The sequence below is a fragment of the Calypte anna genome, chromosome 6 (genome assembly GCF_003957555.1).
Source record: "Calypte anna isolate BGI_N300 chromosome 6, bCalAnn1_v1.p, whole genome shotgun sequence".
NCBI classification, from domain to species: Eukaryota; Metazoa; Chordata; class Aves; order Apodiformes; family Trochilidae; genus Calypte; species Calypte anna.
This window is the reverse complement of record NC_044252.1, coordinates 16,094,721-16,121,902: the sequence shown is the minus strand read 5'-3', so window position 1 is coordinate 16,121,902 and position 27,182 is coordinate 16,094,721. Positions and strand designations below refer to the sequence as shown.

Genomic DNA, 27,182 nt, shown 5'->3' with positions numbered 1-27,182 from the left:
CCGCCCCGCTCCCCGCCCGGGGCGGCGGCGGCGGCGGTAGCGGCGGCGGGCGCGGAGCCGCGCGGTAGGGCCGGGCGGGTGCTCGGCAGCGGGGCGGCGGCTCCTCAGGGCGTGCGAACCGGCGACGCGGCCTGGCTCATCCCCCCGGGCCTGCTCCGCGCCCAGCAGCGCCGCGCCAGCACTAGGCTCCCATCATGGCTGCAGCTTCCGAGAGGCCAGACAGCGCCGTCCCGCCCTCTACGCCACCTCCGCCGACACGACAAAGTAGTCCCACTCGAACGGCCGAGCCCGCCGCCCCGCCCCGGCCCCGCCACCTCCCCCAACCCCCCCGCCCCCTCCCGCCGGTCCGCCCGCTTCTCGCCGCGCCGCCTCCCCCCGCTCCCGCCGGCCGGAGGGGGCGACGTGGTGGCCGGCGGAGGGATACACGACGGGCGGTGAGGCGACGCTGTCGCCGCGCAGAGAGGAGGTGCTGCGCTGTGGTCACGTGGGCGGTCCGCAGCTCTCGCGGCGCCCCTCCCCCCGCGGGCGGAAGTGCTCGGGCCGGGCCCGGAGGTGAAGAGCGGAGCGGGGCCGGGGAGCGCTCAGACCTGACCCGACCCCCCCCCCCCTCCCCTCCCCAACGGGCTCGTCCTGACGGAGCCCACCCGAGCCCCGAGGGCAGCGGGAGCTATGCCCCGTCCTGCTCTCTGTGCCCCGTCCTGCTCTCTGTGCCCTCCTGTCCTGGCGGCAGTCGGGGCCCGCGGCGGGCGAGCGGACGGGGCTCCCTCCCCTTCCCTCTCAGGCGGCCCCTGTCCCGGCGAGGTGCCCGGGCTGGGTCGGGCGGGTACCGGCTCTTCGGTTACGTGCGGGGGGATGGGGTAAGGGGCACAGCGCGGTCCCCGAGCCCCGCATGGGCGGCGATCGGCCAAGCGCCCCGAGCATCCCCATCATCCCGAGCATCCCCACCACCCCGCCCCCCGGGGCGCCGCTGTGCACTTCAGAGCAAGGCCGGGGAACCCGGGCTGACCGGGAGCTTCTGCTGCCCGGCCTCCCTCCCTCTGCCCGCCCGCCCTGGTACGTGAGCACCGAGTGCCCCCTGCAGCCGCCAGGTACCGGGGGAGGCGAGGGTGATCGGGGGCAGATGCCGCCTCCGAGGTCGCTGGCATCCGAGCACGAGGGTAGGGAGGTGAAAGTGTCCCCCTGGGTCACTCCGTCCGGCTCGGCGGTGGTGGCCGTGGTGTTCTCATAGAGCTCTCCGGCCCCCTCCTTCCCTCATTGATCCTACTGATCCTGATGGGCAAAAGTCGCTGCATCGCTAAATCAGCCTTTAAATTGTTTTAAAATTTCAGCAGATAAATCCCAGTGCCCAAGGATCTTCACACTTTGTGCTGAGAACTGCACGAAGTCTTTGGGAGTCGCGGGTGTTAATGATTTGCAGAAAAATTGCTGTGAGTTAGCCTGTTGCAGGCTGAGCTGAACAGGAACACCACGGTCTCCATTACCAGTCCCGTCGTAGTTCAGCACAGTATGTTTGGGGGTTTTGTGTGGCTTTTTTCCTTTTGTGTGAAGGTGAAATAGTAGCCCAATATGGTAATACAAAGCAAAAGTTTTAACACAGCTTGGAATGTGTGGTGTCAGAAATAGAATCTGCTGGAAATCAGCATCTGCCTCAGCTGTTGAGGGAACAGGAGAGAGCTTGCCAGATAATACATTTGAAGGAATGGGGTAATTAAGCAAATAAATTTGTGAATTTGCCTTCCTCAAAAATCTTGTCTTCATTCTCTTGTTGGACAATAAGTAATGGGAAACATATCTCATAGAAGTCAAAGATACCTTTGAAGGAAGCCTATTTAAAGGGAGTGAGAAGGCATTTGTTTGTTTTATAAAAGGGAAATGCACATCTCCAAAATTCCACAGGGAAAGAAACAAAAGAAAAATTACTTCCTATACAACTAAAAAAGACAACATGGAATGTGTCAGTCTAATAGGAAGAGAACTCATACACCCCTTTTTTCCTTCTCTTCATGGAAATCAGATTGTGTAAACCAGGCAGGTTTGTCCACAAGAACAAATCTTGGGTTTGATTGATAATTCCACCCTCAAGTGTTTCTGAGGCTGGCAGAAGAGACCTGTTGGAGAGACTTTGTATCTCACAAGACCCATCAGATCACGGTGAAGACAGCCCTCACGGGAACACAACTGGTAAATATCTCTGGTTTCTTTAGTAATTGCATTCCCCAGGGAATGGCTATCAACTACATTTGACTAGGGCAGCTTGGAGAAAACTGGCACTTGTATATTAGTTGGAAATTGTTTTATAATAAAGCCTGGAAAATAGGAGAAAATGGATAAAACATAGTACTCTGTATGAGAAAATGTATTCTATAGCAATTTTTGCATTTGTAATTTAGACAAAACCTTATGAATCTTTCCTTTCCTGAGGAACAGCAAAAAGGCATTAAAAAATACCAGATAAATTAAGTGCCTTGTTCAGTCTTTAAGCAGGTTTTAAGCAGGTGCTGAAGGCCAGCTAGAGCAGGGAGAGGAATGGGAGGGTGAAATGCTACACTTTGCCTCAAAGGGCTCAAAATAATCTGAAACATAAAGTGGAGAAATTTCCTGGGCTGCTGCAGCCTGCTGTCTTTATGAGTACTGTATAATTCCTTTCATATATGCATGAAGTTTCATCTTAAGATCTTTTGCCATTGTTATTACCACCAGCAAGCTGTTCCCAGAACTTTCTTCTGATTTTCATGCAAAAGGTGTTTGTGACCAGTTTGTATCCATTTATTCTTTGGCTAGTGTTGGCCTTGAATAGCTCCTACTCTGTAGCATTTACCCTTTTTACCTTTTGGGTGCTTGCAGGCAGAAATGTCCCTCCTAGCCACCCTCTGACTATGCTAAGCCAGCTCAGCTGCCCTAAATTTCAACTCTCCCTAATCAGCAGCTTTCTGCTCCAGTTTCATTATTATTCATATATCTTTGATGTCAATGACCAGCATGGCATGCAGTGTTCCTGAAGGTATCTTGCCAGTGCCAAGGACAATGCTATTAATTTCTTCCAAACTCTACTAGGAGCACTGTTCACAAGACCTCTCAGGGCCTTGTTTTTGTGATCACATTGGCAGCTCGTTATTTTGGGATCAACTATTGTGTGTGTGAAGTGAGATCCTACTATTCCTTTCCCAAACTTCCAACATACAAAATCACAGAATCACAGAATGATAGTGGCTGGAAGGGTTCTCTGGAGATCATGTAGTCAAACCCTTCTGCCAGAGCAGGTTCACACAGAGCAGGCTTTACAGGATGATGTCCAGGTGGGTTTTGAATGTCTACAGAGACAGAGACTCCGCTGCCTCACTGGGCAGCCTGTGCCAGTGCTCTGCTACCCTCCTCATGATTAGATGGAACTTCCTATGTTCAAGTTTGTGGCTGTTGCCTCTTGTTCTGTCACTGGACACCACTGAAAAAAGAGTGGCTGCATCCTCCTGACCAGCCACTCAGCCTGTAAGTATTTATAAGTGCTGATAAGATCCCCCTCAGTCTTCCCTTCTGCAGAATGAAGAGTCCCAGGTTCCTCAGCCTTTCACCAGGAGCTGTCCTAGGCTTCTCATCATTTTTGCCATATCCTCTTCAGCAGTTCTCTGTCCTTCTTGAACTGGGGAGCCCAGAACTGGACAGAGTTCTACAGATGTGGCTTCACCAGGGCCGATAAGGGGGGGAGTATAAGAGGGTCTCATGGAGATGAACCAGCACTCAACAGGGAAGCACCCAGGGAACTATAGGCTGGTCAGTCTCACCTCTGTGCCTGGAAAGATCATGGAGCAGATCCTTCTGGAGGCACTGCTGGAGCAGAAGAATAATGAAGAGGTGATTGGGAATAACCAGCAGAGCTTCACCAAGGGCAAATCATGCCTGACAAACCCTGAGGCCTTCTATGAAAAGGCAATAGACAAGGAAAGAGAAACCAACATCAGTTGCTGATGACACCAAACTGTGTGGTGTGGCTGACACACTGGAGGGAAGGGATGCCATCCAGAGGGACCTTGAGAGGCCGGAGAGGTGGGCCCATGCCAGCCTCATGAAGTGCAACAAGACCAAGTGCAAGGTCCCCATCTGGGTCAGGGCAATCCCAAGCACTGATATAGGCTGAGCAGTGACTGGCTTGAGAGCAGCCCTGAGGAAAAGGACTTGGGAGTGCTGGGGGATGAGAAGTTCAACATGAGCCATCAGTGTACAGCCCAGAAAGCCAACCAGATCCTTGGCTGCATCAAGAGCAGCATGGCCAGCAGGCTGAGGGAGGTGATTCTGCCCCTCTGCTCTGCTCTTGTGAGACCCCACCTGGAGTACTGCATCCAGTTCTGGAGCCTCTACTACAAGAAAGCCATGGACATGTTGGAGTGTGTCCAGAGAAGAGCCATGAGGATGATCAGAAGGCTGGAGCACCTTTGCTATGAAGACAGACTGAGAGAGTTGGGGTTATTCAGTCTGGAGAAGGTCCTGTAATGATAGGATGATGGGAAATGTTTTTTAATTAGAGAAGAGTAGATTTAGATTGGATGTTAGGAAAAAGTTCAATGGAGCAGATTGCCCAGGGAGGTAGCTGAGGCCTCATCCCTGGAGATATTCAAGGAGAGGCTTGACAAGACTCTGAGCAACCTGATCTGGGTGAGGGTGTCCCTGCTTACTGCAGGGGTTGGGTTGGACTAGATAACCTTTCAAGGTCTCTTCCAACCCAAATTACTCTATGATTTTATAATTTTATAACCTCTCTCCACCTGCTTGCCAGACTCTTCTTGATGAATCCCAGGATGCCATTGGCCTTCTTGGCCACAAGGGCACATTGCTTGCCCATGGTCATCCTGCAGTCCATCAGGGCCCTCAGGTCTTTTTGTCTTTTCCCACAAAGCTGCTTGCTAGCAGGTCAGCCCCTAACCTGTAGTGGTGCATAGGGTTATTCCTCCCTACATGCAGTGCCCTGCACTTGCCCTTGAATGTCATAAGGTTTCTCTCTGCCCAAGAACCCATGAAAACTACTCCTTGGTTCTGGGCTCAGGGATTATCCATGGACAAATACGGATGTGGCTTGCAAATCAAAATTATTATACATTTCTGTATTTCTGAAAATCCTCTATGTCCTAAAACTGCCCATCTCCTTCAAACATCCAACAGTGCATATGTCACTAGGAAGTTGATACGGCTTAGTTGAAAGTCCTTTGTACTTCTCTGATTCCAAGTCAAACCAAGGCTAATAAGAAGTCTGAGCAACAGCTCTCTGTCCATGACCACTGTGTCAGCAAGGCCTAGGACAGATTTTCATCACACCATGCAGCGATGATCTTTGTATCAACAACCACTGTTGAAAATCTCATGATCCAACCTGCAGGCCTCTGCCAGTAATTAGTAGGATAGGGCAAGAGAAGAAGATAGGGCAAGATAACATATAATTACTGCACCGTAAAATATTCACGAGGTACCATCATCTTCAACTCTGCATATAGTTGAGGTCCTGTTTTAAAAAGTTAACTAGAGGTCTATAAAATCTTAAGTTACTGAAGCAGTTGGAAAAGGGCTTCTTTGCCATTTCTTCTATGTAAAATGTAGGGATTACTGATGATACTAGATGGTCACAAGTTCATAATAAAACAGAGAGGTAGTGTCATGGCATGAAGTTAAGCTGTGGAACTTCACTACAAAATGCTGCAGATGCTCAAAGTTTCTGAGGTGAGAATCGACAAATTCATGAAAAAAAAAAGCTAGAAAATACACTGCATCCTTTTACTCAGGAAGTCTTTGATCTGCATGTTAGTGAAGCTTGAAAGAAGCTTCTGAGGAAATACTGTTACTCTGAGTTGCCCAATTAAACTGTTATTAAACTGTTCCTGGGCATTCTCTTTCAGCTTGTTCTGTACTTTCCCATCCTTCATTTTGTTTTTTCCATACACTGTGCCTTGCTTTCTGTTTCTCTCATTTCATCCTTATTCTCCTCTCTGTCTTTTGTTGTTCCCTGTGTCTTGCAAACCCTCTTCCTGCCTCCAGCCACCACAGACCTTTCTGATTCTAATGTCCTATCCTTTCCCATCTCGCTCCCATTTCAGGCACTGGCAAAGTTCAGGTCAGCTTGCACTGACTGGAGAAGTTTGCCAAAAAGAACATGTTTCATAGAAAAGCACCAGCAGTACACCACACCGTTCATCTTCTTTAATGAGTTTCCCACTACATTAGGTCCTTTTGGTGACCTTCTAGTCCTGTATTCAAAAGCTACCACCTTGAGTTCAACCAAGGCATCTGTACATTCAAGTTGAAATTTTTCCATTTAGGGGGAATTTTACAATCTAACTTTTCAGTATCAATCAGGGGAAAACAAAACAAAAAAACCCAACCAACAAAAAACATTGTCCTCTTTTTCCACAGCTTGTTCTGGGTTGATGTGGTGCCCTTGAGTAGCAGGGGAGGGGCTTGAGGCCTGGCTCCTCTAAGGAGCTGAGGGAAGCTTCCCCCCCCCCCCCCCCCCCCCCCCCCCCCCGGCTCATAGGTCTGTCCCCACCTCTGGCTGATGCTGAGGCATCAGTGACAATTGAGGCACCTCTGTGATTAACACATTCAAGAAAGGGAAAGGAGTGACTGGAACACCTCAGGGCAGAGGAGACAAGGAGAAAAAAGCACTACCAGAGGTGAGAACAATATCAGAGAGGAGAGCAGTGCCGGAACAGATACCAAGGTCAGTGAGGAAAGCAGGGGGAGAAGGTGCCTGAGCAGAGGTTCTCCTACATCCCGAGGTGAGATGGCAGGCTGTCCCCCTGCAACCCATGGAGGATGAGGATGGAGCAGATGTGGACCTGCAGCCACGATGGATCCCGTGCCAGGGGAGGAGACTGCAGCCCTGTGACTCTGTGGGCAGGACACGCCAGAGCAGTCTGACCTTGTGGGTTGGTACCTCGCAGGTTGGAGAGGTTCGTGAAGAGCTCTCTCCCGTGGAAGGGACCCCATGTTTGAGGAGGGGAAGACTGTGAGGAACCCCTCTCCCTGAGAAAGGAGCAGCAGAAAACAATGTGTAACGAATGGCCCACAAACCCCACTCCCCATTCCCCTGTCCTCCTTGTTCTTGGGGGTTGGAGGCAGCGATACCAAGAACAAAATAATTTGGGCCTAGCAAGAAGGGAGGGGTGGGGTAAGGTATTTAAGGTCTGGTTTTTGTTTTCTCTTTGCCCGTTTTTGATTTGATTTATGATAATTTTTTTTTCTGCCAAGTTGAGTCTGTTTTGCCCATGGCTGTAATTGGTGAGTGGAACCCTCCTAGTTCTTGTCTTGACACATGAGGTTTTATGTGCATTTCCTCCTTAGCACGCCGAAATGGGGGAGGGGGAGTGAGCGGCCGTGTGGTTCATTGTTATAGGCCAGGCCTAAGCCACAACTACACAGCTGCAAACCCCAAACTGAAAAAATGTGTGCTGAACGACTTTCAACTTATGTCACCATTTCTAGCTCCTTCTTGAAGTAGGAAGCATTCTCCATTATCCAAAGTGATTGGGCCCTGTTTTTTTTTTTTCCCCTAGTACAAACACATGGTTCCAGTATATTTCTCCTTCAGACAGACACTTTTACTACACAATATAAATTGAAAACGGAGGCCCAGTTCACTGGTGATAGGCTGGCTGGCTCTCCTGGCTCTTGCAGCTCCTTATCACCTGGGGGAGGGACAGTGATGACGAAGCAACACCTCACTGTGGCCAGGTCTCTGCAAATGGAGAAGGCTCCAGCAGTGCTAGAGGGATGGAGACTTCATGCAGACTTCTCAGCTGCTCGAATGATTTAAGTCTTACATCAAGCCTTCAGCAAGGTAAAGGTTTTGAGACTCTGTATTTAGGAAAGCAGAATTAATTTGGTGTTTCTCAACGTTTGTAAAAAAAATACTTGTGCAAAAAATTATAATCTCTTCGTATTTTGAGAAATTAGGACCCAATCCAATTTATGCATTCTGCACCAACCTCACCTTCAAAATTACCCTGGCTAGTTCCTGAAAAATTCCATCTCATTTTTTTTAAGACATTTTTTTTCAGCAGGGGATTTCTTTCAAAAGTATCTGCCACAGCTGTCAAACAGCAGTGACATAATGTAGGTTTCAAGCTTTTACCATCTGCATTTCTCCGTAACTGTAGCAAAACAGATGTCAGTTTTTTAAGAGTGGGAGAAAAAAACACAGAAGGGTCCTAAATATTTTCCTGTGGTAATGGTAATTTAAGGACAATAACGTTTTCCCAGTGCATGAAATGAAAACGGGATCCCGTGTGGGTTAGGGAGCCCTGGGCAGTGTCAGCCCGGAGTGTCAGAGCTGCCCCGGGGACACAGCGCAGCCCGAGAGGCCCCAGCACCGCGGTGACCGTGACGGGAGAGCAGCAGGGCTGAGGACAAGGTACCAGAACTTTGGATTTATTACACTTATTACGGAAATCCCCTTATTTTAACCTTTTTCTGGACGCTTTTCTGTTGGTGCATAAGGTGTGAAGTTACTGTCCTCATTACCAGTTGAAAGCGGAACCCCGTTACCTTCGTATTCTCAGCAAACTCCAGAGGAATTCTCAGGTTTCCATGGTTTTCCGCCTGGCAGATCCCTCTAAGATCCCAGACCCGCCAAACGCTGCCTTTCCCGGACTTGAGCTACGAATCACTGACGAGTTTCTGCTTCCCAGCGGGTGGGATGGCTCTGGTCAGCGGGCGGGTTTCGGGTCAGGGACAGAGGCGGTACCGGTGGGGAGGGGCCCGGGGATCCCGGGGAGCGGGGTTCCCCTTCCGGGCGGACAAAGGGCCGGGCCGAGGTAGCGGGCGGAACCTTCGTACGGGGCTCGGGAGCCGGCCGGAGACGGGATTAGTGTAACGCATCCCCCGGAGGCAGAGCCCGCGCTGCCGCTGCCGCCGTTCCGCGGTCTCCGTTCTCCGTCCGTGTGTTCGCCGCCACCACACGCGCGTCTCAGAGAGCGGCCCGAGCGGTGAGTGACCCGGGGGAGGCCGAGCCACCCCGCGTCGCCGCTTCCTGGCGCCTCGCCGACGCCTGCCGGGCGGCGGGAAGGTCACGGGCGGCGGGCCGGGCCCGGCCCTCACCGGTACCTTCTTGTCCTCCCCGCGCCGCCGTGGACGGGCCCCGGGCGGCAGCCGTCGCGTCCTCGACCCCTCGGCGGCTTCTCGAGGCCTGCTCCCGCCCAGCGGGCGGCCGGGGAGGCCAAGCGGGGCTGTAGTCCCCCGCTGCCCGCCGGTGTCGGCGGCCCTGCCGCTTGTCGTGCCCGCTCCCGGCCTCCCGTGAGGCGTGAGGCGGTCGGTCCAGGGGGAAGCTGCCCCTTCTGCGGAGCGCTCCGGCGCGGGAGTAATGGCGAGTCCTTGAAAGGGCGGCGGCTGCTCGTGGTAGGGGGCTGGGGATGGAACGGGAACCGGCTTCTCCTTTCGGTTTCTTTTCCGGCGTGCGTGGGCGAACGGGCCGGTGGCACTGGAACACAACGCGGTTGAACTGTTCCGTTAGCTGTCCCGCGCGTTTATCTCGGCTTTCTGCCTAGAAAATAAATGCTAAAATTCTAAGAAGAACTTTATTTAGGAAGCTGTAAAACCCTTTCTTGCTAAAGCGTTTTCTCGCTTTTGGTATTCAGGGCAAGAGTTGCATAAGAGGTGAGCTTTTTCATTTTGGAGTGGGGTGTTTTTAGAAGCTTTTTTCCATGTTCAGTGAATATATAGCCTTTCTATTTTAATAAATCAGGCTAAGAGAACATGTAGAATCTTCTATCTCTGTATTACTTGCTTAGATGCCTAAGCAGGCAAATTTTATTTTATCTCCAAGCAGATTTGCACAACAACAGCCTTGATTTTTAGATTTCTAAACAGAGAACGAAGAATTAAAAAAAAACCGAAATTGTTTTAGTGATCTGCACTGGAATATAATATGGAGTCATTGACCTCTTTTGGTAAGCATGTCTTGGTGCTTCTAATTCCAGTCTGCCAAATCCTTCTGAACAGAATCTATGGTATGGCATTGCTGTGAGGTGAATATAGAGTCACCATAACGTGACCACTGGCTAAGTGAGGGGGAATTCAAGGATATCTTGGCTGTAGGTAGTCTGACTCCCCAGCTGGCAACTCAGCTTGGAGGTCAGCCAGAAACCATTGGAAGCTGCCAAAGGAATTTCCAGTGATTTTGCCCTTGCAGTGGGAAACAATTGGAGTGGCCAAACAGAGTACTGGGGATTATTCTTCAGTGGAAACCTCTCCAGCTGAGGAGAAAGTAGGTTGGGGAAAAGAGGATCCCAATTTCTAAGTAACTTTTCAATGCTTTAGGAAGAAATTTTTCCTCTGTGCAGCATCCTCCCTTAACTTGAAGGTGCTGTAGTTTCAGAGCTCCTACAGCAGCCAACTTTCTCCCCTGGTAGCCATGTGCCACATCCAGCATTTTCAGTTTTCTGGGGATATTAATAACTCAAAGTATATTCTGCTGGGTTCAGGCTCTCAGTCTCCTTTTATTCACATACAACTCATCGATCTTCATGTGACAATTGGGTGCCTTTAAAGTTCCTCTTGAGGGAAAGAGCTCCTTGCTCAGATAATGTAGCTATCTTTGTCTCAATGACTTGGCATTCCTAGGTCAGTAATGGCCACAAAATGTCAGTCTTAGTGAGAATGTAAACTGGGCACTGAAACAGAGTAATCTTTATGAGGTATTGGAGTATTAGGCAGCTGAGAGGAATGCAGATTTCTTGAGGGAAGAGCGAAATTTGCCTGTAGTCAGTCAAGAAGTAAGGCCTCAAAGTGCTGTTGCCATTTTCTCTCTGCTTCCAGAAAGTAAAAATGAAACCATTGTTAGAGTCAGCACTGCACATTTTAATCCTACACAGTTTATGTGCTGGGTTTCTGCTGGTGCTGAGATGAGTCATTATTGCTTTCTGGTAAGCTTCGTGCCCACTGTGTGCATGGGAAAGAGTTTTTATGAAATGATGTTTGAGTATAAGGCAGATGTTCTCTCAGTTTTAATTTATTTATTTTTTTCTGCCCCACCCTGTGCTTTTTTTTCCACATTTAGCATTAAAAGACAAAATGGTTCATGCTGAAGCATTTTCACGTCCTCTCAGCCGGAATGAAGTGGTCGGATTAATTTTTCGTTTAACCATATTTGGTGCTGTGACTTATTTTACCATTAAATGGATGGTTGATGCCATTGATCCGACCAGAAAGCAGAAAGTAGAAGCTCAGAAACAGGTAGGATTTTATCCATAAATGTTTCTGTGAAATGCTGTCTCGTTCAGAACCACTTGTACAGAGAAATCCGCTAGCTGAGAACAGGACTTGGAATAACCAGCAAAGTGATTGACAAATACATGGGGAATAATAATAAAAAACCCTGGAATTATTGTTTAGTAAATCCCAGCATCTAGTCTGTCAGCATTTTCAGTACCTATATTTTATAGCAAGTGAAAATATCTATCTCAAAGTGGTAGAAAGATTTTTGAACTCTGGCACAGTGTTGTCTCTAATTATCTGCAAATGTGTGGCCTGCTTCTGATACCTTTGCTAACCAGCAGTTACATTAAAGCTCTCATCAGTCTCTTGACTGCTTTTTAAAAACTTGAGCAGGAATAATTTAATTTGTTGCTGGTTTTTGGCAACTTGATGCCAGAGACAGGAACTGTAGATATCCATGACAAAGAGTAACAGTGCTGCCCAGATACCTTTTTAAGAATAGCTGGCACTTCATCCCTGTCCCTCAGCTTTTCTCCCACCTCCAGGAGCCCTCAAGATGCCCTGAAAGTGGGAGAAAAAAAAAAAAGTGGAAAGCCTCATTCCTCATGTTGAACTAGAATGATTAATGGGAGTTAACATTCTGGTAGAGGATTTAGGTGCATTTCAGAACCAAAAGTTAAATGTTACTTCTGTACAGTATTAAAGGAAATGTTGCAACTTTTTTGTGTGTGTTTTCTGGCTGACACAAATTTCAGGGATCCAAGCAGCATTTTTGAGCCACCCGATTGTTTTTTGGGTGTTTTTCCTTTTTAAATGAAGTCTTAGTTTTAAAAAAATATGCTTGAAAACTCTACTTTCACAGTCCTTCCTAGTGCCAGCTATTAGATAAGAGGTTGTAGTATCCAAAAAAATATGTCAGACCTAACCTCAAGTTAGAGCGTAAAGAGGAACTGAATCATGAAGACATGTTGACACAAGGATTTTTCCCTTTAGATTGGGAAAAGGTAACAAACATTGTGTGCACAGAAAAAAAAGTTTTTTTTTATACCACTCTATCTTAAATGCCTTTTATAATAATAACAGAATTATATATCCCATTGAAGTGTGCATGTATTATTTTCAGGGTTGTGAATGAAAATAATTAAGCATGTGGAAGAACTCTATAGAGTTCTGTTTCATAACAAGTTTCAGGCTTTTCATCTAAATTCTGTGTGAGTTTGTGAGGATTATTAGACTTTTTAAAAAGTACAGCATACCTGTGTCAGCTTTGTCCAGATTATGGAAATGGGTTTGTATTGGGGTTACCAGTGTGACTGCAAACCTGCTCTGAACAGCAGATGAATTTCTGTTGCTTTTGGGTGATACTGCATGACTTGTAGATTTGGGGGTGGAAAGGCTGGTGTCACACTTGGTAGGAACTGAGACACACGACTTAGTCTCACTCTAGAGACAAGTCATAGAATCATAGAATAGGCTGGGTTGGAAGGGACCTCAGAGATCATCGAGTCCAACCCTTGATCCACAGTTGCGGTGGGAAACGCAACGTCATGGGAAATGCAAAGTCATTGGGAAAAAGAACCTGCTTCTTGAGAAAGATTTAAACGCTCTCCAGATGTCTTACAGAAAAAAATTTTGGAGTCCAAGTAGCAGTTCTTTAATTTTTTAATTACGTATTTAATTTCTTTCTCTGATTTTCTTGGTGTTTTGTTTTCCCCCAGGCTGAAAAACTAATGAAGCAAATTGGAGTGAAAAATGTCAAGCTTACTGAATATGAAATGAGTATTGCTGCACATCTTGTAGACCCACTTAGCATGCATGTAAGAAGCTGTGTTCTGCGTTACCCCTAAGAGAGCCCTTCAGATGTGGAAGAATCTTGATTTTTGACTTCGGGTGACATTTTGTTTTATAGATCAGTATCTATGGAAATGCATAGAAAATATTGCTGTAATTTAAAACTAAAATTCCATTGTTGAGAGCAGAATTGTTTAAATATCTTGTTGTATTTTGGAAGCCTTGCACTGCTTTAAAGCTTGTGGCTATTTTTTGTTGGCAGGGTCTATGATGATAATTTTAATGCTTTTTTTTTTTTTTTTTCTCATATTAGGTAACCTGGAGTGATATTGCAGGCTTAGATGATGTTATTACTGATTTGAAAGACACTGTCATTCTGCCTATCAAGAAGAAATATTTGTTTGGGAATTCCAGGCTCCTACAGCCACCAAAAGGTAGGAAGGAAATGTTACAGATGTATATGTTAGTATTAAAAAAAAAAAAAGAAAAAAAGGAAAAAAGAAAAAGAGGAAAAGAAGTTATGGTTACTCAAAAAGGAAAGAGGAAATGAACCTCCAGTCCAGAGTTCAACCATTGGGATTGCTGCCAGGGGAGCCCTCAGGTTTTTCCCCTTCCCTTGCCATGAAATAAACTTCTAGTGAATAAATTTCATCTTAGTAGTGAAGTGATAATTGCTTTTCAGTTACTGGTGTTACATTTTCATACAATAATCTATGTAGCCCACATTTTTAGCTGCCTAAATTGTTGGATTTTGTCTTCTTATACCCATTTTGTTCTCTTCGTTAGTATTTCTACAGTGTCATAGAAACACATTATAGACATGAGACCTAAATGGAAGCTAATCTTGCAGATGTCTCCTTGTTATGGTCTTAGAACTCACAGTCACTCAAATCCCTTGATTTTCCCTGGAGCTGAGTTGCACAGGAAACAGCCAAGTGGCAAATTAACTTTCCAACAGTAAAACAGAAGTTGAACATTTTCTGATGGTTACAGCCATATCCACTTCATGTTAGGGCAAAAATTTACACCTAAAAAAACTTAAAATGTTGGACAAAGTGCCAAAGTTTATCTTTACTGCTCTGATCCCTGATGGTAACATTTCAGAGTGTTATCTTCAGAAAATTCACTGAAAATTATTAATTATTGTCTGGATCTGTGACTGCCTCAGTTTCATATTCTAAGTTGTGGAAAACAAAGCACTTTTGTAACTGGCTTAGTTTTTCCAGGCTGCTTCCTGTTGGAAGGCACAAATTGAAACTATTAGGAAAATTATTTTAATGTCATAATCTAATAAGCTGAAGGAAAAAACTTGTATTTATGTTTTTAAAGTAGATTGTCCATGTAGGGAAAGCTCCTCAGTTTTATTAGAAGTCTGTACTATGTTAATGGGAAATCATTGCCACAGAGATGTTTCTGGTGTCAGTCATTCTCTGTGTTTCTTTAAATTGTTTTCTTTTCATCTATGTTAGAAAGACACTACTTTCACCATGACAAGTTTACAAATAATACGAGGTTTCCTACTTAATTGTGGGTAATAAAAAAAAATGTTTGTGTGCTTTTCTTTTTTTCCCCTTTCTATGGTGAGTTTTATTAACAATGTTGAAAGTGGCTGTCGGCAAGGCCTGTCAAATGCTTACAGGAAATAAAGAGGGTTTTAATTTTATGTAACATTTATAGTCACAGTCATAAAAGAGTATTGCTTCAGACAAATGTCTCCCATTTCACCATACCTGATTTTAGATATTCTTAGATTTACTTTTATAATAAGAATACTTTAACTCTGTATTTGGTGGAACACTGTGCAGCTCTGTTAGTCATCTTCTAAAACTTGGATAAAATACAAGCCTGGACACTGTCAGATCTGTCACAGCAAAGCATGTTTTGTGTAAAATGATGTCAGAGCATTAACACTGTGACTTTTTCAGGAGTTCTTCTCTATGGCCCTCCTGGCTGTGGCAAAACTCTGATTGCCAAAGCCACAGCTAAAGAGGCCGGGTGCCGATTCATCAACCTCCAGCCTTCGACACTGACCGACAAGTGGTATGGAGAGTCTCAGAAACTGGCTGCTGCAGTCTTCTCCCTTGCTGTCAAGCTCCAACCATCCATCATTTTTATTGATGAAATAGGTACAGAGCTGTCTTTTTTTATGAGTACCTATAGCAGAGTGACGTTAAACTGTAGGGTCACTTGGATGGGTATATTGATCTGCTGTCACCTGTTCCTTAAAAAGAGCGATCATGGAAGGAGGTTTAGTAATATAAGTTGTATTTTAAAGTAATGGTGGCAAGTTAGGAAAAACAGTGTATTTCTTCCCTGTGTTAGTGGACAAAATTACAAGTTGCTGCTTATTTTTGGCTGGGCTAAGCTGTTTTTCCATGAAGGAAACTACTTATTCAGGAAACTCATCATCAAATACGCTTCAGTGCTTCTGCCATGAAGGCACATAATGGAACATAAAATACGTTTGCCAGAGCTTAAAAATAATATTTTAATAAGTCTGAAAAAGTGGGAGGGGAAGTTCAGTTAGGAAGGTAGCACAGGTGCCACTTGTCCAGCTCATTCAGACTTGTCACATCAGTTTTTAAGTCTCTGCAAACTTAAAATTGTTCATTGCCTCCCTGGCAGCATCTTGGGATGTTTGCAGGAACAAAGCCTGATGAAGCTTTTACCCTTTCAGCAGTTAAGCTTTATGAAGGAGCTATGTTGTTAAGATGTTTTTTTATCTTTTTGTGCATAGGTATGGCAAGCATGCTGGTTTTCTAGCTGCTGGAAATTCTTCAGCCAACCAGTAGCAGAGTTATAACTCCACCTAAAAAAAAGTGGATAGCCTACTTTCTGTTAGTCTTGCAGCTTATGGCTCGCATGTGCTTTGGTGTCTTCTCTCTTGCCGGACTCTGAATGCTTCCACCTCTGCATGAGATATTAAGGTGAAAGTTGTGCTTTCCATTCAGGAAAGTGAAAATTTGGAGCACAAGATTTGGGACAATCTCATATGATAGATATGTAGTCATCTAATGTGGTTTAAAAGATGTACTTAGAACTATGGTGACATTGCTCTTTCTTGTTCCTCATCATAAGAAATTTTTTTCATTTGTTGAAAATTTTTATTTTAAAAAGTATTTGCAAAGTAGAGAGTAGCACACGTCTACACATGAGAAGTCCAACAGTATAGTTTCTGTGGCAGGACTGAAGTGAACTGCTTTACTGAATCCTTTAATACAGATTCCTTCTTACGAAGTCGGTCCAGTTCTGACCATGAAGCCACAGCTATGATGAAAGCTCAATTCATGAGTCTCTGGGATGGGCTGGACACAGATTGTAACTGTCAAGTAAGTACAAACCATGAAAAGAAAAGTAATGTGATCCTTCCCTCTTGGTTCTTGTGCATCAAGCCATTTGGGAGAGGAGCAGAATGTAATAATTGCCAAAAGAGTTTCTTTGTCTGTCAGTGTTAATAATAGCCAGTATGTTACGGGAATGAGATGAGTTTCACATTAACAGATCATTTTTCTTCTTGAGAAGACTGGTTTTGTATTTGGTATTTTGGTTTTAATTAAGAGGTGTTATTTTCAGATGTGTCTTCAATCTCAATAAAATGGCTGTATAGTTTGAGCTGCCAAAATTAGGACTTTTTAAACTATTTCAAAAAACATTTTATCAACAACAATGCTTTCTTTAGGTGAAGTGAATTTTTGATTTCAGGAAAGATATTAAAAACCCTGAGTGTTCATCCCCATTGCAGGTTGGTTGGTTTGCTTCTGTGAAGGCATTAGGCCAGCATTAGACTCTGGAGTTAATCTGAAAGAGTGAGGAGGTTGGTGTTACCAAAACACACATCCTGTTAAATGAAGAGATGCTTCCATCTCTCTCCCATAAAATCGACAGAAGTACTGTATTTTGGAGAGAAAAAATCTTAGAAAAGCTGCTGGTGCTGTAAAAACAACAAAACCCATTTATAAAACAGATGACTTAATGTACCAAGCCTGCTTGGTATGCTTCTGAACCGTCACCCAGAGCAGTCTTTTCAAGGCCTTTAAAAAGGATGTTTATTCTCCACTTTAAAAACTTTCAGCCTTTTTAATCTGTATTTTTCTGTAAAGGGTTCAGATACTCTGTTTTCCGTTAGATTTTTCTTTGTATCTTAAGCTTGTGTTACAGGTATTTTTCAGTTGATTTATCACTGAATCGTGGAGTGATCTTGATTGTAAGGGCCCCCCTATCTAGTTCCAGCCCCCCTGTCATGTGCAGGGTCACCTCCCACTAGACCAGGATGCTCCACACACCGTCCAACCTGGCTTTGAACACTTCTGGAGATGGGGCATCCACGCCTCAGATCATCTTTGTGGCCTTCTCTGGACTTTCCTCAACAGCTACATTTCCTTCTTGTGTTGGAGACCTCAGAACTGGATCCAGCACTGCTTGGGGGTCTCACTAGAGTGGACCAGATATGGAGAATCACCTCCTTCAGCTTCCTTGTCACAATTTTTTGATGCATCCCAGGACACGTTTGGCTTTCTGGGCTGCCAGTGCACAGCTGCCAGCTCATGTTGAGCTTCTCATCCCCCAGCACCCCCAAGTCCTTCTCCTTGGGGCTGCTCTCAATCTGTTCTTGCCCAACCTGGATTTGTTTCTGGGATTGCCCTGACCCATGTGCAGGACCTTGCACCTGGCCTTGTTGAACCTCATGGAATTCACACAGGCCCATCTCTCCAAAAAATGTTAACCCTCATTAGCACCTGGTGAATACATATACTGAGGAGTGTCTGCTTACTATTGATAAGAGGCCCGTGGTATGAACACTTGGCTGGAAGCTAATACATTTCTTCCAGTGTTTGAATGTATAATGTTTTTTTCCCAATGTACTGACTGTTTCTTGGAGCAAGTCAAGCTGCTCATCCTGTGCAGTGGAACCTTACATGGTCTTACTGATCTCCTGAGATGCAGAGCCTGACCAGGTCACTGCTGTGCCTTACTCATGTGCCTCTGCTTTGGAGAGAGCAGCCCAAGTCAAACACTCTGCAGACAAATGGCTGGAGACACTGCAGGGGTTCATTCAGGTTTCTGGGGAGTGTTTTTCTTTCAATACTGTATTTCAGGCTCCTTCCCAAGGTGTCACTGCAATTCAGGAAATGTTCTCTACACAGAGGTTTTGACATTTGCATTGTCTCCATTTTTGACAGCCAGCTTACTGGGCACTTTTGTTAGTTACAGAAGTTTACTTAGGAGCTTTGAGTTGCTTGTCTGATTCTTGCAAAAAAATAATTTTTTTTTTAATAAGGATTGAATTTGGCTTTTGTTAGGGTCACAGAAATTCCAAGTGCTATAGGAGGAAGGGCTAAGTAAGTGTTGTGATGAATGTTATTTGTGTTTGTGTTGATTGCACCTGAAAAAAAGCATGTCCAGCTTTGGGCCAAACCTGCCAAGGAGTCCTGCAGGAACTTTAGGGCAGTATGCCTGGGAAGCAGACCCGTGTTCCTGGATGAGAGAGGTCAAGTCTGGAAGCCTCATACAGCCATGTTTGTAGCATGGTGGGGTCCCACCTTTGCAGGGCCTGCAGACGAAGCTGGTGCAGCACAGAGGGAGCAGCTCTTCAGGGCCAGGCCCTGGGGCATCACAGGGGGCACAGCCATGCACTGCTGCAGGAGGCAGCTCAGCCAAACACACCTTAGTGGGCAGACAGGCAGGCAAGCCCAAAGTGCATTATGCTTTCTAAAAGGTGAAGACTGGTGGAGCCCTGGTGAAAAACGCTCCTTTTGCATGGTTTCTTGTGTGCAGCAACGTGCCACCCTGTAATGAAACCTCTAGGTGGCAGGGTGACTGCACGGGAGCAGCCAACCTTGGAGGAGGATGCTGGAGCTGCCAGGGCTGGCTGCGGAACAGTGAGCCCAGACAAAAGACCCAGAAACATGTCAGGAGACTGTATTGATTGGAGATTAATTTTCCTGACATTTTTCACTTTGGTGACTGGGTATTCACAGTGTACATAACTTAAAATAACAAATGAGAAAATAAGGACAATGGGAATGGGAAGTAAATTTGTTCTTAAACTAATAAGTGGAATGTGGTTAAATGGCATAAATACTCTCCTTCTGTTGACCTTGGCTTGTACAGATCTAGTGCACTGCTGTTGCAGTGTACCAGTGCATATAAGTTCTTGCCTTTTACTGCTTTTTTAATGCTTAAAAAGAAGAAAAGCATGTTTTAGTGCATGTAAAACTGCTAGTTTGGTCATCTTGGTGAACTGATTGCCTCTTTTTCTACACGGTACAAAGATGCCACTTTTTTTAATCCCTTATCAATATATCTCCTTTTAAGTTCCTTCCAGACCACCAGGAACAGAAAAGACATGGCCAAGACTTCCAAGCAGAAGTTTTGGGTAGCGACTTGGAGTTAAAACTTTCAAATTGGGCTCAGAAGGCCTCAGACTAGTATAAAAATCTCCACCCAGATGGTAGTTTGTGGTACCAATGCTCTCTTAAGCTGCCTGTTTAAATCCAGCTGCTGAAACCATTACCAAGAAACCTTATGTAACTTCTTTAAATGTTGATGTTTCTGATAAAGTCACATGAAGAGTCACATTTTTGGTTTTGAAACTCCAATAGGGCAGTGTTTTCAAAAGCTGATTTCAGGCTGACCAGGGTTTTTTTGGTGGTGTGTGCAGGTCATTGTGATGGGAGCCACCAACCGTCCTCAGGATCTTGACTCTGCAATCATGAGAAGAATGCCAACACGCTTCCACATCAACCAACCTGTAAGTCATGCCAGGCTTGCTGGTGCTTTAGCCAGGAGACACACTCCTCTGGTTTTATTTCAAAGAAATACCATTTTGGGGTTTTTTTCTTTTTGTTTTGTTTTGAAGCTCATATATAACTTTGCTTTTTAAGGTGAAGTGTCTCACGGAAGTCTTGTTCTTTGGGTCTTTTATCTGAAACCACAGAATCATTTTGGTTGCAAAAGACCTTTTAGCTCATCAAATCCAGCAGATAACTGAGGGCTGCCAAGGCCACCACTAGAACTGTGTCCCACATCTACACAGCTTTTAAATCCCTCCAGGGATGATGATTCCACTACTGCCCTGAACAGCCTGTTCCAGGGCCTGACAACCCTTTTCAGGAAGAAATTGTTCCTGATACCCAATCTAAACCTCCCCTAGCATGACTTGAGTCTATTTCCTTGCATTCTGTCCCTGAGAATAGATCAGCCCCTCCCTGCTCCAACCTCCTTCCAGTTGTAGTTGTGTGAGAGTTGTAGGGAGTAAGAAATTCTGAACCAACAGTTCTGAGCTTGTGCTCTTAGAGCTGCCCTTCTGTTTCTTCGTGTAAAAGAATGGAGTGGCCTGGACTCTGCATTCAGGGAGGTTTAGTCTGGGCTTGAAAACAACCTGACAAAGCACAAAGGAGACTGCAGGCCCTTGCCAGAGAGTGGCACCCAGGTTAAGTAGCATCAAGATGCATACTGACTGCTATTTATACCTTCTCCATATGCAAAATTTAGTGTTCAGGGATAGAAGAGGATGTGAAGGCTGCATATTGAAGTTTACTTTCTACTGTAGCCTTTCCACAGTCAAGCACAGCAAAGCAACTGGAAAACTGTTTTTATTCCACTTAAGATTTATGCCAAACAGGCAGTAATTGAGGTCTTTATCAATTAGAACATCTGTCACAAGGTGGTCCTTACTATAATTTTTTAAATTACTGTCTTTCTCAAGATATTTTAGTTACCTTTGAACACTTGGTGATTTAACAAGACAATTTTTATATCAGAGTTCAGGCATGGCTGTTGATATCCCCTTTTGGCTACAGAAATATCCTTCATTATTCATTTTTTGCAGAAACTTTGAGACAAAACTGGAGGAGTAAAACTCCTCTAGATTGTGCAACAGAGTAGTCACGTTCCCAGCCCCATCTTGTTTGGACTGGTTTTTACTCCTTGTGAGCAGATGCTTTTCAAAACAAAACATTTTAGCCTGGTAATTGCTGTTCTGTGCTGCCTGCTTGGAGGCTTTCCTAGACCTTCCTCCTCTTTAAGTTCTTGAGTTATGAAGAGGCAAGGATGTGTATTTTAGTACTTTATTGTGTCTTTCTGTCAAGAGCTGTGTTAGAAGGATGAATGATCCAGAAAAAACAGTGCCATAGGATATTAGAAGGGTTGCTTCCCTCTCTCAGGATCAGAATTACAGCAGGAGTCACTTAAGGCACAGGATTTTCCTTAACCCACTACAGGCATTTCAAGAATGCCTCTTGTCTGTAATTTGTGATACAACCAAGATTGGCTACAGCTCTTACTGATGGCCAAGATAACTTATGTGCTGGGGGTTGGAAGTGTGCACAGGTAGTATCACTACAGAGTAGCTAAAGCCTTGCAAATTCTATAGCTAAGTTTGAGATGAAAGTATGCAAAATTACCCATGAAAGGTAGAGGGAAATGGATACTCTTGTCTGCCAGGGTATTTGTGTGGGGTATTTTTTCCCTTTTTAAGAGGGAAAGATAATTTAGGTCAAGTTTGGGTTTGGGAGACATAAAACTCCCCTTTTTTTTTCTGCTGCCTGTATTTTAACTTACTATTAAGGATATTCTCAGGGCTTAACTGTTCCTTTCAGTGTCCTCATCACCATATGTGATTTATACTGGTAAAAAGTTTTCAAATGTCATCTGTAGAATTATTTTTTTTTTTTAAGAAGAACAGTTTATCCTCTTCATCTGGTTTTGCAAAGTACTGAAAGCACCCCCTAGATCTAGAGAATCTGCCTTGCATTAAAGATGATGAAAAATGTTTGGAGACAGCTGCTTTCCCAAGGGCCAAGTAAGACTGAATGTCAGTGTATTTTTACTTTCCACTGCAGTCAGTGAAAATGCTTGTGCTCAGATGTTTGGTTTCATGTGCTCCTGGAGCTGGAATACCTGAGATCTCATTTTGCTGAATGATTTCCATCGGACAGGTTTCCTTAGTGTGTACTGCAGCCCATGTGCAGGGGATCAGCTTGTGTCACTGAACTGTGACTGAAAGACCACGCAGTGCAAAATGGAGATAGATGTTGCATATGTTTATTCTTGTACTCTGGTAACTTTAACCTCTTTTGTTTAAGGCTCTGAAACAAAGAGAAGCAATCTTGAAGCTGATTTTGAAAAATGAAAATGTAAGTAAACTTCTTTTAATGTTTAATTTGCTGTTTTCATGAGTGTAAGCTCCAGAGCTGTAGAAAACAAGCTTTTACCTCCTTGGAGTAAGGTAGAGATTATAGAGCTGATAAAAAACAACCAAAGGAGTGAAGAGTTAACCTATTCACAGAAAATATCAAAACAAACCAAAATGTCTCTTGCAAGTGGTGGTTTCAGACTCAAATTTCTTTTCAGTAGCTGCTAGGGAGATGTATCAAATAACAGAGCTTTACACAGGCACTCTCAGGACCTGCAGCCACCCAGCCCTTGCACACAAGTGAACTGGGGTGGGCATTTGGGAAACTGCATCATTTTTAGTGTGGGGAGTCTTTCAGAGTCACACAAGGAGCTAAGGAGCTGTGTCAGTAACAGAATGTACCAACGTGAGAGCTTGCTTTCTGTTACCTGCTTTTTTTTTTCCTTTTTTTTTTTAACAATCAGCTACAGAGTTGTATGAGTTGAAGCATCAGTTTCATTTAATGCAACGAGGGTTCAAAGATAATTAATTTCTTTTAGCTCTGAAAAAAAGTTAAGACTGAAAATGGGGCAGGTAAAAGCTACTTAAAGGTGACTGTTTCTCATCCTTGTTGAACAAGGTAAATGGTTTTTCATGCTCTGACCTTTTGTTTTTGGACAGGTGGACAAGCAGGTAGATCTCCTAGAAGTTGCTAAAGAAACTGATGGCTTCTCAGGCAGTGATCTGAAGGAAATGTGCCGGGATGCAGCACTCCTCTGTGTCAGGGAATATGTTAATTCTGCCTGTGAAGAAGAAACGTACGTGTCTTTATTTTTCTCTGTTATGGTAGCTGAACTGCAACTGGGAATGTCTCTGAAGCTGCATGCTGTCCAGTGACTAGTTTGTATTTTGTGATTTTAATTGCAGCTTTATAAAGGTTTGAAAAACCTTGCTGTGATTCACAGAAAGGTGATTCACAGAAAGGTGATTCACAGAAAGGTGATTCACAGAAAGGAGGCTTTCTTGACAAATTGCCGATATACAACAAAAAACCCAACAAGTTACCTCTAGTGATTCTGACTATGAAAATAAGCCTGTTTGTTCCAAGATGTCAAACTTGAGGTGTCAGGAACCAGCAAGAGAATAATTCCTGTGCTGTATCACCAGGCTTATACACTGGTAACTCCCTACACACGTGCTGTGGCATTCCTCTGATTATCTCTCCTGCTTGCAGAGACAGAGGCATCTTTCCAGTATCATTTTGTCAGAGTTGCTGTTTTCATTGATTACTCTTCCTGGTTTGAATAGCTGCTACACAGCACCTGAATTGTTATCTTGCTTTTTTTTTTTTTTATTTTATAGCCATGATGAAGATGAAATCCGGCCTGTGCAGCAGCAGGATCTCCACAGGGCAATTGAGAAGATGAGAAGATCAAAGGATGCCACACTGCAGAATGTTTTGATGCATGTTAGTTTAGATTAAGACAAAAGAATGTGTTTGCAGTTTCTGATGTGATTTAGTTTGACTTTCCATAATCAGTTAGCAAAAGTAATGTCAGGGTGGGAGCGGGGATGTTCTTTGGAAAAGGGAGTTCAGTTTCTGGAGTTGTTTTTATACAACAAATTCTTAAGTTATTGAAAATTTGTCATGCCACAGCTACAAGTGTAACAATAGATCATGAAGTGGAACAATTATAGCCCAGACCAAGAGCAATTGCCTGTGTCTTGTCTCATAATCAGTACACACTGTTTAGCCTTAACACAGGTTCCGAGCTGGATCACTGCTGCAGAGGGGAGGCCATCCACCACCATTGTTTGTATAGATGTTTGAGCATGTGTATGTATTCAATGTATATATCCACACATTTTTTATATACATACATAATCTGTAGATAACTTGGGTACAGAAAATCTTTTCTACTTACTGAGTCAAACCAAATCAGAAAATGTCTAGATTAAATAGTCAGCAGTACTCAATTCACATTTACTTCCTCATTTTAGCAGCAAATACAAAGATAGAAATTCTGCTTCTAGAATAATTTTCAAGCAAAATTTGCAATGTTACTGAATTTTTTTTTGCACTACCACTTGAAATCTGCTGCCATTTAGTAAAGATAGTAAACTACTGTAAAAATGTTTGAATATTTTTCTTTTTGTATGAATTATACTTTTTGAGGCTTTCTAAATGAATACTGGTTTTATTTTTATTTTTCCTTTGATGTGAATAATTAGAGTAGAATCTTAACTGGTCTTTCATAAAGCTCCACCTATTATAAGCTCTCTGAAACTGTGGCTTTCTGATCCTTTATGCATTGCAATGAGGGCTTGCTGCTATTTACCCTCCACTGGGAGACCTACTGCTGCACCGTGGCATCATACCAGGAGTGTCACATCCATAGCTCTGAGGCATGGGGGCACCTTGCACGATGCTCTGTCTCATGCTCTGGTCTGCAAAACTGAAAGAAGGGAACGGGTTTTAGAATTATAAATGTGATTTAGCAATGTTCTGCTTGTGCTTCATGGCAAGAGTTTTGGTAAATTCATGTAATGTTACATCTTGATAGAGGCAAAGGGTTGCAAAAGTGTTTTGGTAAAGTTATTGTCAGTAGGTTTTCAATACTTTTCTTTTTCTTCCTATAATATCATTTATTGTGCACTAGTTCACCACAAATAGGTAAGAGGAATTGTTCAACCCCCTGGGTGGTACATTGTGTCATAGCTCTGGAAGCACGGAAATGCTGTGAACAAAAAGATGCAGAGTAAAACAAGGACAGCTGAGCCAGCCCTTCTGCAGTGTCTGGTGCTGATGCCCATTTCTGTGAAGCATTCTCACCCATATCCTTTTGTCTGGCATGTTAGTTGTGTAAAGTGCTAGCTCCAGTTTTAGTTTTACCCAGTTTAATCTCCTTGGGCACTGAACATGGGTTGTTGTTTGTTTTTTTTCTATTTATCACTTTGCTTTTTGATATGTAGTCAATGCATATTGCTCTAACACAAGGATGTAGGTAATAGGGCACACCAGAAACTACTGGGCTATGAAAATCTAAAGTCTGGTACATGGACTGCTAGCCCTGCAAGTCACATTAGTGGCAGGGTGAAAAGCAGTGCTGTAAGACAGTGCAGGTCTGGGAGAGCCTGAATCCAAAGATTAGCCTTAAAATTAAATGTGTAAATACTGCTCCTTACCAGAAGCTGATTTCTTGAGAGGTGTAAACTGTGTGTGCCAAATGAGGCTCTCCAGCTCCTCAGTTTCTTCTCAGTGCCTGCTCTGAAGTTCTCCCAGCCTCTCTTGGTAGTTGTTACACCTAGGAAATGCCAGCCTGGTCCTGCAGCTCCTGCCTTTTCTAGGGGTGCTTCCTACTGGGTAAAGAACTAGTGCAGGCAGCTGAAGATGCATTGCCTTGATTTGCTTTAATAGAATGAGTGTAAAATTTGTTCTCAAGAGAGTTTAAACATCAAACTGAGAGCAGGAGAGTAGGAACAAACCTTTGGCTGTTTGTAGATGCTGGGGGCCTTCTCTAGCCACCAGCCCAGCTTTGATCCCCTTGTAGTGTCCCTCCCAAACCTGGCTGGGGACATGCTGGCTGGGTCCTGCCTTTGCCTCACTCATTAATGCATTGCTGCAGGCTTGGTTTGAAGAGGCAAAAGCAACAACATTTGGTTAATTTTAAACTGAGGACAGTTCCCATAGAGTGCAATACCTGCTTTTCCAAGGACTTTTCCATAGTTCTTGCTGCCTCTTTGGGAGTCCTTGTCCAAGCACAAATCCTCCTGGCAGCTTGCTAGAAAATCTGGGGAAGCACATGGTTTATCCTGCAGGAATGTGGCCACTTGAGTTCCATGTCTCCAGGAGTTGGGCTCCTTGCTGCCATCTCCAGCCTGGTGGCAGCTCTGGGCCAAGTGTTGCCCCTGACCTGGGACACTGGGGCCAAATGCTCAAACCCAGCCTTTTGTCACAGGTGGAGGCTGAGGCCTGCTCAGACTCTGCTGCTGAGCTCCATGTTGTAACCCAGTGTTTCATGTGAGAAATGGGTCATTCTTGGGGGTTTAAAGGTCAAATTCTTTGGCAGGAAGATACACAGACATTCCCTGCAGGCACGTGCTTTGTGTGGGTCCTGTTCAGCCGTAGCTGTCTCTGGTAGAGTTGTGTAGCACAGACCATCCCTAAAACGTCTGTGGGCTGTACAGCTCACTGCAGCACAAGCAGAAACCTTTGGAGTGGTGGTGAATAAACGTGGTGTTTGTGCTCTCTGTGTTTGTGTTGGTGTTTTTCTGTAACCTTCACCTGGGTGCCCACGTTTGAGTTCTGTAACTGCAGCTTTTTTTGCGAGACTGGTTTGTTCAGGGCATCTTTTCCCTCGTGGGATCCCCAAGCTGGAGCAGGGTGCAGGGAGGGGAGCGCCCTGAACAGCAGGGTGCTGGCAGGACTCCTGTCTCAGCCCTGTGTGGGCAGGGAAGGGCCACCAGCAAAGGGCTTCCAGCCCCATTGCCCACAGGGCTCACAGCTCTCCCTAAGCAGGGATCCACGGGCTGGGAGGTGCTCCAGGAGCTGTGTGCAGCAGCTCTGGTGAAAAGAGGAAAAAAAGCCATGCAGCAGCATCCCTCTTTCTGCAGGGTTCTGACAGCTGGAAAGTGCTAAGTGCTGCTTAAACAGCACAGAAATGCAGGGCAGCAGGAACAGTGCAACTGTTGTTACTGTTAAACATGACTTGTCCAACATGGGACAGCTCAAGCAGAAAAAAAAAAAAAAAAGGTACCTTAGTTGAGGTCTCCAAAAGGAAAAAAGCTCCATGGTCAGCCTTGCTGGGGGCTGTTCCTGCCACTGCCCTGCCCCAGGACTGAGTGTGCCAGGCTGGACCCAGGGGCACAGCCACAGCCCAGCCCTGTCACAGCCCCAGTGAACCAAGTGGTGGTGACCACCCCAAAAAATTACAAAGTGAGAATTAGCTATATATATAAATATTTATTTGTACTAAAAGTGAGTGTTTTGTAGCAAGAGTATCAATATATTAAATCATGAGATGCATCAGTTGAGGTACAAATTCCAGTCTCATGTCTTTAATAAATACTCTATAAAACGACC

The 27,182-nt window shown here is 44.7% G+C and overlaps 1 protein-coding gene across 5 annotated transcripts; it reads left to right on the top strand.

The window, feature by feature from the left end:
* Positions 1 to 8,835: 8,835 nt before the first annotated feature.
* On the top strand, positions 8,836 to 26,350 carry ATAD1 (ATPase family AAA domain containing 1). Of its 5 annotated transcripts, none has more exons than XM_030453258.1 (11): positions 8,877 to 8,966; positions 9,806 to 9,926; positions 11,036 to 11,211; positions 12,912 to 13,010; positions 13,298 to 13,418; positions 14,910 to 15,110; positions 16,207 to 16,313; positions 19,646 to 19,735; positions 22,071 to 22,121; positions 22,781 to 22,917; positions 23,462 to 26,350. In XM_030453258.1, the coding sequence occupies exons 2-11, from the start codon at positions 9,905 to 9,907 to the stop codon at positions 23,580 to 23,582; spliced, it is 1,125 nt and encodes a 374-aa protein (XP_030309118.1). In that variant the 5' UTR covers positions 8,877 to 8,966; positions 9,806 to 9,904; the 3' UTR covers positions 23,583 to 26,350. The 5 variants fall into 5 exon arrangements, with proteins under 5 accessions (XP_030309120.1, XP_030309118.1, XP_030309122.1 ...); XM_030453259.1 differs by lacking the exon at positions 8,877 to 8,966 and adding an exon at positions 9,137 to 9,375; XM_030453260.1 differs by lacking the exon at positions 9,806 to 9,926 and having other exon boundaries at positions 8,836 to 8,966.
* Positions 26,351 to 27,182: the final 832 nt, after the last annotated feature.